Source organism: Mya arenaria, chromosome 5 (genome assembly GCF_026914265.1).
Source record: "Mya arenaria isolate MELC-2E11 chromosome 5, ASM2691426v1".
Taxonomy (NCBI): Eukaryota; Metazoa; Mollusca; class Bivalvia; order Myida; family Myidae; genus Mya; species Mya arenaria.
In genome coordinates, this window is record NC_069126.1 from 11,999,302 (window position 1) to 12,014,651 (window position 15,350).

Consider the following 15,350-nt stretch of genomic DNA (forward strand, 5'->3'; position numbering starts at 1 on the left):
TTTTATCAAGCATTGTTTGAGAAAGTATACAATAGTATTGCGAGTTGAGTCTATACTATAGCCATAATGATAATCTATAGAAAACAGAACAATTAAACACTCTGACGCAAGAAGATGCCAACGATTTGGATTCAACAATAAAACAGGTGATGAAATCTCTTGGCTGGAACAACCCAGAAACAATTAAACATCAACCCGTTCCTGAGAAAGGATTTACATTTTCGAATACAATAGAAGGCGGTAAAATATTTTTTATTTATGCAATAGAAGGGTATTCATTCGGAATTTCAATTCTAAACTTTAATAAATCAAAACGGTTTTCCTTGTATTATTAAATAGGGTTGAACAGTTAAATATCCATGTAAATATGTTTGTACTTTTATCACGTACTGTAAAATATTAAGTCACAATGTGTTTATCCTTTGACGGCTTAAAGAGAACATCTATTATAAGGACACATTGCAGTATTTATCACAGGTCCTTACAATGTTGCATTACGTGTGCTGTTTCTGTTTAACACGTAATACATTTATTAATTACAGCAGAGCAAATTGTGGCTATGCTAGGCGATGCAATGTCCGTGATTAGCAGGGCTAATCAATTATATATTGTTGGCAAAGGACTTTCCAGGCTTGGTACAGAGGTTCTTGGTATACAACTGGCCAATATGACCATCGGGGATATTCAGTCGTTACTTCACACCAAGAAGGTTAATCCAATCCAAATTCGTGTTATTGTAAACGACTTTATCGATCTAGCAAGAGTTTTGGTAAGAACCCTTTATGATACTCTGACTTGTCAGGAGAGTCAAAAGTTTTAAAAATAACTGCCTTTGCAATGTCTTGTTATACTCTATAAACTGATTTCCTGACTTTCTGAATTCTTTTTCATAAATTCTGTACGCATAGCCTCAATGATAATCGTTTGAAGTATTACCTAGTGTTTTTGAACACAACTTTTTATATGTATATTCCGTAAACATACTTGGATAACGAAGTGTAGAAAAGTCCAGAAGTGCATGTACACATACAAGTAGAGTTTCGCAATCTCTCTTTGAACTCTACAATTTAAACACGATGCTAACACACAATTATTTTATATTCTGCTTATAAAGAAATTAAATCTTATCATGCTAACAATGAAAACAATACGTTCCGTTAAGAAACAGCTGATGCAAACAGACTGAAAAAGTAAATAAAAATCAAGCGCCTACTGTGGAATAAATTGTCTTTAATGCACTTTGGTGAAATATGACGTTTCATCACTGGATTAACGACATGGAATATTTCACTCCAAACTGTGAAATAAAAATAAAAAATTTACCCTTGGAATCAATTGTAGTTACTTCCATTTGATAAAGACTGAGTACCGCACTTTTGAAAAAGAAAATGTTCTCAATTAGCATAATTTGACTTAAAAAGACTGCATATGTTTAAATAAATATTTCTTTGGAAGTACACACATCTTACCGTTAATTGTGAGAATTGTAGTCTTTTTCAGTGTAAGCTTTCGGACATAATCATTAAAAACGAACACACATGTTCGAACATTAATTTGTTGTTAGATCATGTATTTAATATATTTTCAAACTGTTTGACTTTGTAATTCGAATTTTTTAATTAACTGATTAATAAACTACAAGACTCCACCATTAATATTTTGAAATACACAAAGTACAAACAATAGAGTGTTGTAATCCCTGTTTAGCTGGAAAAGGATCACTCTGCAGGTGAATCAGACTGATCTCTGACAATGAGAGTGACTGATTACCATGAATCAAACTTTAACACTTTGACATTTAATCCACAATTGTTTTGTTAGCACATTTTGGATCCTTACAAATGTCACAATAAGTATATGGCGACCAAATTATAACTGATCTGATAATAATCGAAATACTACATTTGCATCATCCTGTGATCATAGAAAAGCGATTTTTTTTATGAAACTAGAGACGTAAAATACGATTTTACATATAAATAAATACTAATCCTTTATATTTTGAAGAAAACATACCAGCCGAAAAAGTACATGTAATATTAAATTTTGTGTTTATCGTTTTGAAATTTATGCTTTTAATTTTACATGAAAAGTTGACATATTACTCTTTTTGTATGTTTTTGTTTCAGTATTCCGAAGTCATGATGAAGATGGGTTCAGAAAGTGTTAAAAACATATTTGAATCATTTGAATTTACTCTGAAAGGGTCATTTAGTTATCCAAGGAAACAAATACGATTTTTTGAAGAACCTTTGTATTCTTCGATTTCTCTGGGTGGAATTCTGTCACTGACGCTTGGTAAGTATACATGTACATCATATATTAAATAATTGTGAATTTAACGCTAGAACCTTATGTTTTTAAAGGCTATCGTACATTTATTTTCTAATATTATTTATCAAATAAATGACTTGTTAACAATTTTGGAATAAATGTACAATAGCTAGATACAAATTAACTCAAGGATGTATTAAAATAAGAGCACTACACACAACACAGATTTAACCATTTTTTAAGTACATGTTGCCTGGGATTATTCAGACTAAACAACATATAATTGGTTTCTTCGTTTCATTATTTTACGGCTTTGCCCGATAACAATACAGGCTCAGGCCAAGTAGTCGAAATTTCATAAAACCCTGTTAAGGGACACAAGGCAAGGGCCCAAACGACACACATTAAACACAAACATATTAACATCACATACACAAATACAAACACCATAAACAAACTAACACCACATGCACAAATATAAACACCTCAAACGATCCATACACTCATCAAAATTCCTTTACCGTTAACAACAATATAATCTCAAAAGTTAGTTTGCAGTTGAAATTAAACTTAAGGCAAATTTTTCGACCGTAACGCATATCAGGCAAATCTGCATGTTTTACTGAAATTTTTAGTGAGATCAATTTTGTGTTTTTACAAGTATAACGTAGTAAACTATATAAATCGTGAATCATATTATAAAAAAACACAATTTATATAACAATAACTCTGTCGAATAGCTTGGATTCAATCAATAGATAAACAAGGTATTGTGCATTGACTAAATTCATCCAAAACGTATTGAACGTGAATACATGCGTTTCCTAACACAAAGTACAATTGTCGTATTGTTTTCATTTCTGTTAATACACTAGTCTACCTAAACGTTGCGCGTAAATCCTCAGTCGGGGTGTATATTGTGTTTCTTGAACCAACTTCATTTTAAATCGTGGGTTTGAGTCACACGTAAAAATAGTCTTCAATCAGCACATGAAAAGTCCAACGCAAGGAATAACTAAGAAGTCGCATATGATGCAAAAAATCTTTAGGCAACGATATAGTGTAAATATTGCAAATCTTAGATTGACTGGAGATTATGTAGACAACTTAACTACGAAAATCGTGCGACATATAAAACATTACATAACAAACAATTTTTGCTAGTGTATCGAAATATAATGACCTCCTACAACTACTACCACCACCTCTTCTACTCCTACTTCTTCTACTATCCCTAATGCTATTACAACTACTGCAACTATAACGACGACGACGACGACGACGAGGACAACAACAACAATAACTACTTTTTCTACTATTACTACTAAATTCTTTGTAGATAACTTTCAAATTCCTTAAGCAACAATTATGTCATATCTGCATATATCAGTGAAAATAATACACGCCGTATTGATGCAAGTTCGTATCACGATTCCGTCGTTTTCCGAACCCGTATTAGCAAGGTGGCATGTGTGAAGTGCTACCGTTTACACACTATGTTTATTTAAGTTTGTTTTACAATATTAAAGTACTATTCCGTAACATTTATTTTCAGGAAAAAACTATACTATTATTTCCAAATTAAACTATTTCGAATTATTTAGATTGGTTATATTTGTGTGTTTTTCTCACTGAATCTTAAATGCGATCGATTAATGACATAGTATCCAAAATGAAAAAAACAAGTCGGAAATGTCGTGCAAAACCATGTGCCGTCGTGCATTTTGATTGGTTTAAACTTAAAGCAGTACGTTAAAACATGGCAATTACAAAAGAGACATTAACAAAAGGAAAACGACGATCAGACACGTTTCTGACGACATGTGACACGTTAACGTCTTGGTCGCTGCGCGGACTGGCTGGATACGCGTTTTCACACCAAACTCGTCGCGATGCAGGTCGTCAGTATAATGTAATGTCGTAATATCCCCGAAGAAACAGGTTTGTCAAGGGCTGCTTCAAACTTGACAATAGAATCTGGGCAAAACATAAGTCAACTATTTTAAGTAATTGATCTCACGCATTGCTTATACTATTGTATTCGAAGAAATGGAAAACAGTCAACGATGTTAATAAATGCATCAGTAAAGGTAAAAACATTTTAAATAAAGCAATATCTCCAGCAAACGACAATATGTAAACAGAAAATAGTTCTCGATATTCAGTAATTACGTTTACGAAAATATTAGGCTCGTTTGAACCAGTGATAATTATACTAATATAGAGAATACTAGTTCAGAGCTATGTATGGAGACAGTTAATCTGGCAAGGCAGAGGAAAGTAATGACCTTTCAATTATCAAGTGCATTAAAAGGGGGATGGGCAACTGTTTTTTCTCTGTTGACATTGAAACACTAGGTGCCTATGTTTAAATGTGCCATTATTTTCATTACCTTTACAGTCAAAGTAATTGCATTTAAATAATTCAATATCAATTCAAAACAGAAAAGCTATTAAAAGTGCATCAACGTCGAACAGTCACCAAACATTATCCAATCTTGTTATAATTATTGGTTCAAGATCACGAATGTTTACAAACAATCTCAACATGTTCAATGGATTCAATTAATGTTAATATTGAAGAAGAAAGTGTTTAATGTTCAGAACTGCAACGGCAAAGAGAAAATCCATTTCTGTTGTAAGTGAGATGTTGTCTTTAACCACAGAAATGGAATTAACTGTCGTTTCATTGCCAGTGACATTATAATGCAGATTTCGGGAACTTTCTGGGCGAGTGATTGCTGAGATTGGTTGTTTGTGGCCTATTGATAAGATTATAAGCACTGGTTTTGTATTTCCTCTGACATTTAAAAAAGAAGAAAAGGAGTCCGTTTCCGCGGTCACATGACCAACTGATTGTAGATAAACATTACGTAGACAACTATTCTAATAAAGTTAAATTTACACGCCACCTTGTTAATGAAGCGATTTGTATGCAAGTGACAGAATACAAATATATTGATGAAACTGAAAGGACATCTGACGTTATCTAAATGGACTTGCCGATCATTGTTATGAATCATTAACTTTTGTAGTTACATACTGTTATTGCATTGCTGATCTATTATAAAAAGGGTCGTCTAATCGACCACAATTCATTGACAACTGTTATTATTTTGTTATTAAAAAATGTGTTGAACAAAGCAAGCAAGTATCGTTCTTTATATTTTTTAATAATATTTACATAACAAATGTATGGACGTCCAAACGAATTTAAAATGGTTTAGTTATATATCAATACGAATTTTCGAAAGTTCATCGATCAAAGTGGATGTCCAACAAATCCGGAACCATTATATGCCAAAAAAGGTAACACAATTACGGTCGATCTTTATATGGATATCATATAATAAATCAAAATTCGTTTTTATTTAAAGTAATATTCTCACCCCGAATAAAAAGAAAATATTGCGTATACAGGTGTATGTCTTTAAACAAATATTTTGTGAAAGTATTTGTTGATTCAAATACTGCTGCTGTTTTGATAAACGCAACATTACAATATACCATACATTGTCCTATATACTACTATTGTAAAACACCTTGAACCTTAAGATACAATTAAGCAAATGCAGGCTATGACAACCATACGGCATCTTTCATACACTACCAAAAAGCAACACTTTATATTATACTTTTTAAACCCGGAAAAACGGGCCCTGTTTATCGAATTGAAAATAATATAATATAAACATTCACATTGTCCAATTTGAAATTATAACTGAAATGACCTCCAATTTTGCTGCAGTCAATGTTTCAATATTTCCACAGATTCACAGAGAAATGAAGCAGGGAAACCAGCATATATATTTTCATATAGAGAAATACTGATAATGATAATAACATAAACAAAATGTCGTGTACCCTGATAATTAAGTATTTATGTTTAACGTATTTCAAAACTTATACGAGCAACTCTACTTTGATTTATGTTTGCATCTAAAATATATTCAAAACGATTAAACTAAAACTAACATACAATACAGATTATAGAAATGACACATACGTGTAAATATGAGCATTTTTCAATATGTATGTGAATTGCAAAATGTCAAGGGAGACAAAAATGAATTTCTTCCCACATCCAAAGGAATCCATTAAGTAAGATATTACAGTATAATTGATATTATATTTTGGATAACAATCAAGCAATAATTCATTTCAATGTTTGAATTAAGAAAGCATGGTGTACAGAGAATAATCCAAACCAAATCGTTAGCTAGAATGTTTTAAAGTCTGATATGTAGAAGTATATTTCAAAATTGTTTTGTAAATTAATAATATCTTGGGAAAGTATAACGGATATTTCACTTTGTTGGTATTTATTGGCCCCAAAACACGACAGCCTTGAAATGTATATTGTTATACGTTTATTATTCATTCACATTTACTACCGCCGCGTCCACTACTCAATTTAACCTTTTGGCAAACCACAATATTTATTACCAAGTTTGATGCTTTGGACTTTTACGGTTATTTAATATCTTGGGAAAGTTTAACGAACGGATATTCCACTTTTTTGGTATTTATAATCCCAAATAACGACAACCTTAAAATTGGTATAGTAATACGTTCAAAATTCCTTCACATTTACTTCTGCCGCGTCCACCACTCTATTTTACCTTTTGGCAAACCACAATATTTATTACAGAGTTTGATGCTTGGGGCTTTTACGGATTAGAGATGGGTTGGCAAGCAAAAATAATAAGCAGATCAGCTAAAGGAACTTTACTCCCATATGCCGGCTTATCAACGTATTTTGAAGTTGGTATTGGATTCATATTGTTTGGAAAACTAAGACTTGAAGGCCAACTTTGTAATATAGAGTTTCCGTCAGCTGCAGAAATAAGATTTTCAAAATTTCCACTTGACGTACGGTAAGTTTATTTTTTATTTTTTGAACAGTATTCATTGCCCAGGCGGTATTTAACGGGATTGTTATACTCTGTCCTAGGCTTATATAATATATATCTTATGTGTAATTTTGCATAATCTTAAAACATTATAACTTCCATTGATATGTAAACCTCAAAGTTAGAAAAACATCCCCTTTATAAATAACTACGTATCCTGAATTCTAATTATTGCATTTTAAATGAATTAAAGAAAATAAGTTTCATCAAGCATTTTAATAATGTGTTTGCAATCCAATCCAGTTGTACATAAAACCACTAAAATAATAAGATATGATCGTTAGTGATATATTTGTTTAATTTCAAAACATTCTTTTCTTTTACCTATCACCGCGGTTTGGCGTATTTGCCTGGAGAAGACATACATTTTCCAATTAAATCAATACAAATGACAGTGATATTTGAAAAGTTTGGGGAAGATTTACTCGCTCATTAAAACACACAAAATCTTAAACAAATTACCTTCGTCAATATCAAAACTGTACAAAATACTGTCACCTTTTTACAAGCAAACACAAATACAATATATTTGATTTAGCATAACTTGTTTAGTATTCCCCTGTTTGGAGAAACCTTCACGGTAATTTGGATAAAGAAATAAATAAACTTTCACATTTAATGCTTAAAATATGCTTAGAAAGGCGACTGTGTTTCTCCAAATGTGCTGAGGGACCGGAACTTGTGTTCACTTTTAACAATGTTACGTACATATACAAATTAAGTCGTAATTACACACTGCGAGGAAAGCAATAATGAAGATAAAATGAAGATAAAAGGCGCGAGCAAACCGTAAACTTATATAAACAATATAACGATATGATGAGAAAAAGAGACCAGCTGAACTTTATAACAAAAACAGCAATGTCAATTTTGAAAAATGTATAACATATCTGTTTTGTAGGCTAAACATGGACATGATAAGATCATTGAAACTTGAATTATGTCTTGTGACATTGGAAGTAGGCCTTTGGTTCATTCGTTTTAAGAAAACGTTGTCAAGACGATAATCTGGCATTACAAAATGCCGAATATATCGAAACGTCTATTAGAGTTACTATTTATAATAATAGCAACAACGCTAATTTGGAATAATGTATTATATATTTCTGTGTTGTAGGCTAAACATGGACCTCGAGATAAGACCACTGAAACTTGAATTGTTTGGTCTTGTTACATTGGAAGTGGACCTGTTGTTCATTCGTTTCAAGAAAACGTTATTTGAAAAGAGGATCTGGCATTACGAAATGCCGAAAATATCAAAACCTTTAGTAGACGTTTCCACGAAGGAAGAAGATGTCAGTCCGCCGATCTTTTCACCAGTTGTATCCAAAACGGTACATTTTTAAATCACCTTAGCGCAAAATACTCCTGATGAGCTTTTGTGATAACTTTATGTCCATAGTACATCGTGCATGGTTACCTGTCCAACCGCTCAGACACTAATTGGTCTATATAGCTCAAACGTTACCAGTAACATCTCGGCATCGGTCCCTTCCAAAATTATTCAAATGGTTCTTGTCCACTTCCCATTATCTAAACAAAGAAACATTTGGAATTCTCCTTATAAACAGCAAGGGCTAAACCTGATATATTTGCATAGCCTAGTAGTTCTCTACTAATTTTATTTAAATGGTGAACTTAGGACCAAGGATTGCCCTTTTCTAGGACAAACACTTTGGAACGTTTCTTATCTTGGACTGCAATGACTAGAGCCAAATATTTTGTATAAGCATTGTCAAATGGTACCCTTCCAAGTTTGTTCAAATGTGGTCACGTTTTCAAAACTGGTCGCACTCCTGGGGTCACTCTTTTCATATAGACATATATATATATATATATATATATATATATATATATATATATTAACAGTTTAAACATCTTCTTATGAGTCGCAATGACTGAACCAAAGATAAATATACTATATATTTGTCTAGAGGCCCTCTACCTTTTTTTTTGAAATAGAGATCATTATTGACAAACTTGCATCACCTTTTTTTGCGTGAGCCAGAATGAATAATGTAATTTTAAATAAATCAAGCATGTTTAAAAAATGAACATGGGGTAAAAATTGGCCAACTGTATTTATATTATCTTATTTTGGAAAAAAAAAATATTTCATAAGTTATAATTTTACCATAGCTGCCGTTTTGCGGAATTGTTTGAAATAAATTTTAACATTAAGCTCACATGATCTTGAAATGACTTCGTCATTGTTTACAAGCATTATTACTCAGGGGGGCGATATAGAGCTATTTTGACCATCTTGATGTAATGAAATTGAATGGTATTGTAATGCTGGATTTCAAACGCTCAAGGACATTGAAAGAAATTTACATTTAAATTCCTTTTTAATAATTTAATCCTAAATTATTGTAGTTGATTAGACTTAACGACTTCTCTCCTGTGTGATAATCTGTCCATTTTTGAAACGATGACCATTTCAGAGTCTTTCACACTGGAGTGTGTGGACAAATTTTACCATTTATTGATCAAATATATTACATTTATGCGAAAGTGTATTGAATAAAATTTCAGAGCTCACGAACTGGACGCGCATTTACAGACTGTGCTTTACGTCAAATTCCAAACAGGGACTACACTGAACCAGCATTTGAAATATCTGTCCAGGCAGCTGATGATAGAAGCAACGTAAAGTTCTTTGTAGATGTAGGGACATTTCAAGGAGGAAATGATATTAGGTCTAACATGCAACTAGGTGGTTCGGAAACAGTAGTGAAAACGGTAACTATTCTTAAAATAACTTTCCTAATACAACTTAGTGTCTAAACTTATATATGTATGGGCAAAATTTAAGGATAAAACAATAATCATGTACTGTCGATAATCGGCGTTTACGCTTGAGGTCGACGATAACTGATTGCAAAATCACCGAAATGATTATCGATTATCGCTATGTTACTGTATTCTCTAAAAATACAAAACCGTTCAAAACAACAATATATAATTTTGTATTCGGTTAAAGATCGCAAGGTTATCAATCCAAAAAGCATAGTACAGCAGGACTTTGCTCCCATGTTCATACATTGTTAAGAACATTTATTTACTAAATTCAACTCAACTCAAAAACAATGTAAATAATGATCTCCGGCCCAGAATACTTCATATATCAAGGTTTACAATATTAAAATAATCTGCTTTCCTGACTGTTTGATCTTTTTTCAATCGCAGTCATGCTTTGTGAAATTAAATTTAGCTTAGGTATTCATTAGATGCTAATTGAAATGTGGCCTCTCTGTCAACTGCAACAATTAAAAGTTGTTTTTCTTATACCTTTATAGTGTGGACACTCGAAAAAGGCATGATCCTCAACAATGCAAACAATTCGGTATTCTCGTTGTTCATTATAATGGCTGCCGTATTCTATAGTTAATTGGTAAAAAGAGCATCGAACGCGGGCTAGTGCTCCATTCATTTAGGGTAGTTCGATTGTAAATTTGTTTTATGAAGTAAGCAATGGTTTTAAAGATTTGTGTCACAAGGCGAAGAAGAATCTTCATTGTTGTGGCATTTTGCATTACGCTTCTTGAAAGTATGTGAAATCATATTTATTTCCGCAACATCCTGACATATTCAAAACCATACTTAAACAGCCGAGCTTTACCACTAATTGCAAAATGCTTTTAGTTTTTGTTTTTGTTTGACGGAGAAAGGAGCTCTGTTTGCATGTGCTGCTAATTTAGTTTAAGCTGCTGTTCCACTTACCGTAAGTGTGTATAATAAACCTATATATTTATATACTTATATGTTATTTACTTGTTGACCATTTGAAAAGCATTTCTCGTAGTTTCCTAAAAGGTAACACTAATCTCTATACCTCTATGTTTTTTAAATTGACTTGCATACCAGTATCATGAGAAAAGCTAGATACTACATTGTGTTTTAAATGGAGATTATTGAGGGTTTACGCGCAGTTTGCTACGTCGTTAGCCTACGCAAGGTAGAACAAATTAGGTATGTTATTGGTTAAGAAAGTACTATATCTACTTAACCATTAATTTATCTTATGTTACATTTAAATCGATGGGTATTTTTTATTTCCTTCCAATTTCACATGCGCGCAATATTTTTAATACATGGACGCCAGGACTGTAAATATTTTACCTTTTTCTCTGCAGTACTGTAGAAAAATTTAAAGTTTACCAGGAAATCAAACGCCTTTTAAACGTCTACGCAAACAACATAGATACGGACTTAAATATTTTAAAATTAAAAAAACAACAACATCTGAGCCATACTTTACAGATAGAATAATTGTCGGCGACAGAATAGCCCGATCTAAAACCTACATTGAGCTCAATACTATCATGACCCTCTGTCCATGCATTCATACGGTCATTTATAAAACCAGAGAAGTTCTTAAACATAAGATTGATAAACGAAATTCCTCCATGATAACTCGGATCTTCATCACAGCCTGACTTAAAGATCGGAACTAAAATAAGTTCACTCCAGGTGTTCGGGAAATCACCCGTATCTAGAATTCGATTAAATGGCATATTCAAATCAAGGTTAAAAATAATAGGTTTCTTATCAAATTCCGCCCCTAGTCCATCTTTAACGTGTGATTTACCTAATTTTAACCGTTTTATACTCTTTTGTCTTTCATCAAATGATATAGGACGGTATCAATGGTCGTTATTGTCAGGAATAGCGTTGTGAATAACATCAAAGTTGGTATGTTCTATGGGTTCTTGATTTTCTTTGTACAGTAAAGATTCAAAGTAATTTGCCTACTCATTTGCCGCAATACAATTTTTCTCTACAGTTAACGGTAAACCTTTTACTAGTCGCCAAAAATGTTTTAGGATTATGCCAAGATAGCAAAAAGATAAAAACGTTTTTGTTCGCTAGTAACTAGTTTTGGCATTGCAAATGCTTTTTACTGATACTCTAGATGCCTGATAATTGAGATGATCTGTCATTATTATTTGTCTCGCAAACGTCTCAAAAATATGATGTTCTCCTTTTTGCCTCTGTACAAGTTAAATCCCATCATGCTGGCTGCTTTTCCACCGCTCAATTTTTCAGCGGACATCGTATATAAGGGCACAGTTGTATCAACATCGTCGATAGAATCATTCAAAATATCGAAATTATTTCGAAATGTTCGTAAAATTATCTCTCTCAATATCTCGCCAAAGTAAGCGATAGTAGCTCAGTCTTGTTTATACACTATTTTGCTCATTCTTGATGAATTTTCACTCCGTATAAAATGGGAAGGGTAAGAGACGGCACAGTTTTTTAAAAAAAATCTGATTTTTTTTTAAACAATTCTGTCGAAACAATATGAAAGTCGACCGACCATTTTATTATTTACCATATGTATATAATGTGAAAAATACCTCGATTAAAAACATTCTAAAACAATTAACCTCAGAGTTTTGAATTTTAGGTGGCAAATCAACGTCTTCTTGGCCATAATCAACTTTTCTATTGTATTAATGATTTATTAAAACAAATTATCTGATGTAATGTATCATTCACATCTTTTTTGTCCGTGCAGTAAACTTTACAGGTACAGGTAAATGTCTGAACATTTATCTTTTGATATTGTTATATTTTTTCCAAAAATATATATATTATTCGGCTCTCCAAGAGAACTGTTAATGGTATATAATACTGATGAACTATATGCAGAATACATAGTAGTATCCTTAATAATCTACTAAACACTGGATTTATATAAAGAGCGATAATTATTTTGAAGGAAGTACATTTGTGCTTAATAATGACGATGATGTCAGACGATCCTGAACGAAAACACTTACACGTCCACTATTAAGACTTGCGTTCTTATGTTTTGTTCTAAAATAGTCAAAATGAGCGTAAGATGAAAGTAACAAATTCAATTCAGATTTAAAGTTACTCCACGTTTCTGATTTCCCGAGTATATCAAACTTGAAAAATAATTATTGATATACATGTAATCTTTAAGTTAAGATAATCCATTTACATTCCAGCTTAAGGTATTAAACTGTTTATAATCATAACCAAGTGGTTGTAGTAAGCCCACGAGCCTTGACATCGTCCCTGCCACACATTTGGCTCTCTCTTCTTTTAAGCCGATATGCTCGTTCAGGATCAACATGTTCTAGACCCATCGAATTTATTTTCCTCTCGAGTCAACGTACAAAACTCCTGCTACAGTTTTAGTGATGAGCACCTTTGACCCTATTGATTTTCAAATTCTTCTTTCGATAATGCGATTCTAATCTATCTACTTTGGATGTTAAAGACCCGACTTCCCTCCTTAGCATTTTGTTTTCGGCTCTTCAATTTCCTGTTGTTGTTTTTTTCAAAGATATATTAGCATTGACAATCTTTCCATTGATACCTGAAACATAATTCCTAATCTCACACCTCATGTCCTGTAAATAGGCAAGCACGTACATATATCTGTACTGTTTGTAAGATACGCGGCCCTTTCTTTCGGTGCGGGGTCTCGCGGAATTGAACAAATGAAACTGTCTCTTCCTGCAGTATCACGCTAAGGCTGCGATGGTGTCGCAATTTGCCAATATCCCGAGTTGACTTCAACGTCCCCACTGAGCACCACGATGGAACACAACGAGCCTCAAATGCATGCTAACAGTTCGATAACTTACCACTCAACCATACATAAGAATCCTCCTTGTCTTAAATGGCATTGTAAAAGTCCAAAACTTAGACTTATAGTTTCAATTTTCAAGTTGTTCTAATTTTGTTTCCGTTTTACACTTTCAGCGAATATTTCGTGCAAACAGTGAAAACGTGTTGCCATTACAAGGAGCACAACTAATGCCTTTAATTTACATTTAAATGCATCTTGTTATTATATCATACCCCCTAGGTTTAAAAATCAACCGTTCGATTTGGATTATATAATCGAAAATATATCAAAATAGCTTATTTCCTTGGATCGATAATAATTTTAACAGAACGTCCATTCGAAGTGTTATAAGCGATAATAACTCTTTATTGTAGGCAAAACTATTTTTAGTATATTAAATATCCTGGTAAAATATCGGGGATGATAATCAGGTAACGGTTTACAAGTTGATAGACATAAACAACTGATGAACATACTTGTTTTTTTCAACTACCAAAGTTCGTGATCTAAAAACTAACATTATTATTTTTTTTTCGTGCTAACGATACAGGAAATCAACGAATATCCATCTGGTGTCCCGCTATACTTCATAATGTTTGCGGAAAATAGCGCTGGCTCTAGAAGTTTGCTCAATTGTGAGCTATCTACTTACGACAGCACTCCACCGACTGGGCGTTTAAATGTGGAATTTACATCGACTAGTAATCCTTATATAATTCGAGCTACAATACTAGTTCACGATGATTCGGATATTTCTGAAACGTTCATTGGAATTGGATTTGGAACCGGCGAGTACGGTGATCAGTTACTTTCATGGGAACATTTGCAGTTGAAGGAAAACTCAAATAGAAAACATGGTAAACCTTCTAATATCGCATACCGTTTTACTAAAAGTTGTGTTGTTTGACAAAGTTGTTAACCTTGCAAAAGATGAGCTATGTCAGTTGGTTGTCTTTGAATTATTTTATCGTACATTTTAAGAGCTAGCATTGTTGATATGGCTTGATTTATTCGATTTTAAGTTTATATCTGGTCGATAAGTACGTGAAATTACTTTATCAACATATATGTTATTTTTTACCAAAAATTTCATTGTTTTCAGACAGCTGCTTGCTCTGATGAAATTCATATTTTTAATTATGTAATTATTGAAAAATGTTGAGTCAAGTGTGAGTTTATGGCCATACAAACAAGTTTAAACCCAAAATGAACTACCATTATTTGTCGGTCAATTTAGTTTGATTAATACGTAGTTTGTGGCTGATGTTTTATTTGTGTATGTGGTGTGTATACGTTTGTGTCTCCAGTTCATGGTCGTTTTGGTCCTTTCTTTGTTTCTCTTAACAGGCGTTCTTTTCTTTTTTGACTATTGTGCTTGTCCCTATAGTTTTCATTGTATTATTGTATTCTGTGTTCATTTCTATTTGATTAATATTTCAGTCATGTAAACTCGTTTGCCGTTTTATTTCATTAACATGCTACATTAACACTACAAATTATGTTATTGAATGAACTAAAAGGACTAAAGCTTCCCATCAATGTTTTATTGTAAA

General features: G+C 32.6%; 1 protein-coding gene across 1 annotated transcript in view; it reads left to right on the top strand.

Annotated features, from left to right (window-relative positions):
• Positions 1-15,350, top strand: part of LOC128235437 (uncharacterized) — a 61,987-nt gene that overhangs the window by 13,282 nt on the left and 33,355 nt on the right. The window contains exons 15-20 of the mRNA XM_052950259.1: positions 81-240; positions 543-769; positions 2,130-2,298; positions 6,926-7,151; positions 8,305-8,521; positions 9,723-9,929. Coding sequence (XP_052806219.1) covers positions 81-240; positions 543-769; positions 2,130-2,298; positions 6,926-7,151; positions 8,305-8,521; positions 9,723-9,929 — 1,206 coding nt within the window. The remainder of the gene's footprint in view (positions 1-80; positions 241-542; positions 770-2,129; positions 2,299-6,925; positions 7,152-8,304; positions 8,522-9,722; positions 9,930-15,350) is intronic.